Source organism: Nematolebias whitei, chromosome 14, assembly GCF_014905685.2.
Source record: "Nematolebias whitei isolate Nwh7 chromosome 14, NemWhi1, whole genome shotgun sequence".
Classification (NCBI taxonomy): Eukaryota; Metazoa; Chordata; class Actinopteri; order Cyprinodontiformes; family Rivulidae; genus Nematolebias; species Nematolebias whitei.
The window spans coordinates 7,004,154-7,009,849 of NC_056511.1; the positions used below are offsets into that span (position 1 = coordinate 7,004,154).

The 5,696-nt window shown below is 35.3% G+C and overlaps 1 protein-coding gene across 1 annotated transcript in view; it reads right to left on the reverse strand.

The window, feature by feature from the left end:
- The window catches only part of myo7ab (myosin VIIAb), a 41,437-nt gene extending 38,952 nt beyond the window's left edge, over positions 1-2,485 (reverse strand). Inside the window, exon 1 of the mRNA XM_037687803.1 lies at positions 2,433-2,485. Within this exon, the coding sequence (XP_037543731.1) occupies positions 2,433-2,450 (18 nt within the window). The 5' untranslated portion in view covers positions 2,451-2,485. The remainder of the gene's footprint in view (positions 1-2,432) is intronic.
- Positions 2,486-5,696: the final 3,211 nt, after the last annotated feature.

A 5,696-nucleotide genomic window follows, 5' to 3' on the forward strand; every position in this document is an offset into this window, starting at 1 on the left:
AATGATAACACAATGTTAACACAATGTTAACACAATGTTAACACAATGATAACACAAGGTTAACACAAGGTCAACACAAGGTTAACACAATGTTAACACAATGTTAACACAATGTTAACACAATGATAACACAAGGTCAACACAAGGTCAACACAAGGTCAACACAAGGTCAACACAAGGTCAACACAATGTTAACACAATGTTAACACAATGTTAACACAATGACAACACAAGGTTAACACAAGGTCAACACAAGGTCAACACAATGTTAACACAAGGTTAACACAATGTTAACACAATGTTAACACAATGATAACACAAGGTTAACACAATGATAACACAAGGTTAACACAATGTTAACACAAGGTTAACACAATGTTAACACAATGTTAACACAAGGTTAACACAAGGTTAACACAATATTAACACAATGTTAACACAATGATAACACAATGTTAACACAATATTAACACAATGTTAACACAAGGTTAACACAATGTTAACACAAGGTTAACACAATGTTAACACAAGGTTAACACAATGTTAACACAATGATAACACAATGATAACACAAGGTCAACACAAGGTCAACACAAGGTCAACACAATGTCAACACAATGTTAACACAATGTTAACACAATATTAACACAATGTTAACACAATGTTAACACAATGTTAACACAATGTTAACACAATGATAACACAAGGTTAACACAAGGTCAACACAAGGTCAACACAAGGTTAACACAAGGTTAACACAAGGTCAACACAAGGTCAACACAAGGTTAACACAAGGTTAACACAATGTTAACACAAGGTCAACACAAGATTAACACAAGGTTAACACAATGTTAACACAAGGTTAACACAACGTTAACACAAGGTTAACACAATGTTAACACAAGGTTAACACAATGTTAACACAATGTTAACAGTACAACGAAATGCTTAGGATGAGAAGAACCAATTTGATATAATACTATTTATTTTTTATATTTGATCATTTACTAAATTACTTTAATCACAGTACAGTTACCTCTCAGTATGGTTCTAAATATAATCAAGTTTAGATCATCCAAACAGATACATCTTGTTAAAACAACATGTATAATTTCATTTAGCAGATATTTATGATAAACTACAAACACCTGAAACTGACTGAAAGGGGTGGGCGGTTTTGTTAGGGTAGCGGGGTGTCCTCCTTGGTTTAGTTTCTCTCTGCTGCTCACTGTGAACCACAATGCACGACCCGCCCTGCTCTGCTTTGACTGGGTCAAACTATGATTCGGTTTCTCTTTATTGGTTGAAGGCAGCATCAGTTTAATTCCTGTATCATCATTAGATTGTATGGCTTTGACAAAACCAAAAAAATAAATAAAAACAAAACTTTTTTCCCCCTCCTCGTTTTTATAGACGACGGAAATCCGTCCTGACCGCGTTCAAAATTATGGAAATCTGTTGCGACGATGGAGAACTTTAATCCATGAGAACGTCTAAATATAACGTTGAAAGGCGAGTCTGCACAAGTGAGACGACTTCTGTTACACCGAGACAGAACCAAGAAATAACTGATCAAATCAGCTCATATGATGAGGCGACAGAAACTTAATGAAAGACTAGCTTCAAAAATCGTTCACCACCATAAAGGTCAAAAAGCAAATACAAAATGTATCACTGTTCAAAATGTACAACAAATATGCGTTCATCTTCAGTAAACAGGCTTCTTCATGCAACACTACATTTAACTAAACATTTTCTGCCCATCTGATAACTTTTGCTTTCCTTTAGTTACCAACTCCCTCAAAACAAATCACAACAAACTAATATGGAGTAAATATCCAAAGCAAATACATAAAATCCATAATATTCCAAAACACATTTCCAAATTATTATTTAACAAACTGCAGATACATTTAAAAAAAAAAATCAAGAAACCTTAAATATCAAACACTTCCATTGTAAGATTAATATTCTTATAAAAGTATTTTTGATAGAGGAGAATAGCGTCTTGAATGTAACGCTAAGATTCGACCGATTTAATTTTTTCACTATTTGATTCCATATAAAAGACATAAAAAAGAACAATATGTTTGGATTGTAACTTGAGTATGTTAAAATGTATAATTGTTTTGTGTGAATCAGCAACATTGTTATTCCAAATACCTTCTCTACTACAGTAAAATCCATGTGAACTGGTTGGGAAGACTCAAATATTTTCCAGAAATTACATTTTTCTATCCAGTCTAGGAAGTTATTTTAAACTGATGCCGATTCTTTTGCATTGCACGTGTGTAATGTTGAATATAACGTATGGTGCGATGGATAAAATGATGGAAGAACTGAGTATAAGTCTGAATATAGTTCAGAAAATCCCAAAAGACGAGGAGGAAATGGAGAAAAAATAGAGGTAGTATCCACTCGACAGGACGTACCTGCTGCAGAATGACCATGGTTCAGTCTCGAGTTGACTCCAGGACATCAGAAAGCACCAGGTGAGTCCGCTGCCAATGAAAACACAGAAGTTACACAAATAAATGCTCACCAAATATGTTTAAAATCTATTGAGACATTTTTAGACAGATAAATGCACTTTAACGTTTGAAAGGTCTATTAACTTTAAGACATTCAGTGTTCCCTAGGGGAAAAAATGACCACTTTATACATGCACTTTAAAATAAGTCCCCCCCACACACACACAATAAGCTAGTCAAACTTACAGCTATACATTAGTCTGAAATACAAATATAAAAATTAGATGGCTTTTAATTTTTGTATTTTAACTCTTCAAGTGCCTTTAGTAATAACAAAAAAAAAGCTGTCCACACTTAGTTTTTACTTTATCAACAAAATATTTATATTATGGCAATTCTTGGGGTGGAAAAAAGCATTTTCCCTCATTAATAAGCCAAACAAGATAAATAATAATTAAAAATTCCAGCTCCGGCAGCTGAAGACGAAGTTTAGTTCTTATTAAAACTTATGTGTGGCTCGGTGGTTCGACAAGAAGTATATATAAAAAAATACACTCCTTCATTATTATTAGGTTTTAACATAAAAAAATTAACTACTTGAGCATAACACCAGTTTTTGGGTCTTTTTTTGTTTGTTTTGTTTTTTGATTTCAGTCAAGTCAATGCTGAGCTGTAAAAAAGTAAAAACCTGGGTTTGTACCAGATATGGATCAAGCATTTTTGACCGACTCCTTTTCTTATGTGCATGTATGTGCGTGCTTTTATTAATCTTTGCTCCATTGTTTGTTTCAGAAGTTTGGGAGAAGTTTAAAACTTCTTTAACAACCAAATCACAGACAGACTTGAAGCTCTTTGTGCAAAGCAACCGTTGTAAATTAAACAATTTTGTCATCACCCTTTGTGTCTTGTTCATAAAACAGCTAAATTAAAATAACAAAATCTCATAAGAGCTGAAGGGAAACTGTAGAGATACACATTTTACTAGAGCAGCTGAAAAATACTTTGTTTTAAGACCCAGATGAAGCGGTTGACCTGTCTGTCAGGTTAATGCAGAAACAGAGTTTTATCACGTTACCACCAACAGTGCCATTGTCGGCGCAAACGGTCACTTGTGTGGGGTTAACTGGAAACAAGAGACCAATGAGGGAACTGGGGGTGTATGTGCGGTGCTAAAGGGCTGGGAGACTTTTAGAGGCTTACTCTGATTCCTGAGGATAATCCCAGTACTTAAGTACGAGGCCCAGTTGTTGCCGTTGCAACTGCTGAATCATTTTGTCCACAACCGACTTGTCCTTCCTTCGTTTCTACTGTTTAGTGTGTATTTGGCACCATTTAAAACCTCCAAGTACATTTTAATAACCAAACTGTAAGGCATAGCATAAACATAATCTATAATATTTTTCAGTTAACTTAGAAACTGTAATAAATAAAAGGATGACAGATCCACAATTTAACATTGTTCTACAGCTCTGACAGTTTTGTCCAGGTTTTCTTTACAAACATTAAGTTCCAATGTGTTCTACATAATGGTACTTCCTCCAGTTATTTAACAATCAACAATGGTGTACCACAAGGCTCAGTCTTAGGACCCACTCTCTTTACAATCTACATAGGTAATGTAGGTCAGAGCATCCCTGATGTGTTCTTACATTTCTATGCTGATGAAACAGTTGTTTGTCGAAATAAAACGGTTGCTAATGTTTTCCAGTTTTTGCAATCCCGAGTTCGACATTGTCCAATTAGATTTGTTCAGTCTTAAACTTGTCCTAAATGCCGACAAAACCAAAGGGATGCTGTTTTCAAACAGGAAGTTGGTCCCAGCAGTTCTTCCTCTGATTTTATCCTCGAATGGTGACCCTATTGGGTTTGTCGATTCCTACAAATATTTGGGTATATTGGTCGATTTGCATCTCTCTGTTAAGCTCCACGTGGAAAACTTGGTAAAGAAACTGAAAGTTAAACTGGGTTTCTTTTTCAGATCCTGTCTAACTCTGAATGCTAGGAAATGCCTTGTAACTGCGACTTTCCTTCCCTCCATTGACTACGGTGACATTATCTATATGAACGCTCCTACAAGAACCCTGCAGATGTTGGATGCTGTCTATCATGGTGCACTAAGATTCATAACTGGCTGTGATTATCGTACCCACCACTGTACTCTGTATTCACTGGTTAACTGGACATCATTAATTTCACACAGGCTTTCCCACTGGTACATTTTCATCTGTAAATCACTTCTTGGTCTTTTGCCTTCATACATCTCCTCCTACATGTCACTGCGTGAGTGCAGCTACAGCGTGCGCTTTCAGGACATTATTACCTGCAGTGTCCCCTCAGTGCGGACTGAACTAGGCAAAAGGGCCTTCTCCTACTCCGCTCCTGTTTCCTGGAATATCTTACAAAAAGATTTGAAGCTCTCGACCTTGACCTCTCTAAGTGGCTTTAAACATCTAAGTTCCTGGGAAAAAGGCATGTTTCTGTTTTTAGTTTTCCACATCGCCTTATAATCTAGCTGTTTTTTGTTACATTTTTTAAAATACCATTTTATTTTCACGTAAAAAAAAAAAATCTCAATTTGTACGCATCCTTTATGATTGTCTGTTGTCGTCTTTGTTGTCCACTGTTGTCATCATTCTTTGTTAGAATCAGGTCTCTCTTGTAAATGAGTCCCCGAGGCTCAATGGGATTAACCTGTCTAAATAAAGGTTGAATGAAAAGTTCATAGATCATATTTGTAGTATATATGATTTCAATTTAAGAAGGTAAAGAAGCTTATGTATAGCTTCTACTGTTTAGTTGTATGTCAAGTTTATGCCAATATGGAGCTTCTAATCCTTAACTGCAGGGTGCCAATCTGTCCAAATCACAAAGACCCACAAATCTGATCCTACCCCAAACCTCATGGTAAAAAACCTTTACTCACACCCCATTACACAAATCATGAGCCAAATATTCTGCTAAGGATTAACCTCTTACACTTGAATAACAACCTTAAAACACCAATTTATGGCATTTCTAAAGCAAATTAAGAGCTGTTTTTGAACCAGATGGAATAAATAGCTAATTTTAGTCTCTTCCAAAAATGTGTACCCATCACATATTTATCACAAATATTTAAAATCCCTCTTAATGTTTTAAGGATAAGGGAAATATGCACCAAAACACATTATTATGTCCATACAAACCATTACTAATGGTTAGAAAACAGTATGTTTTTCACTTCTA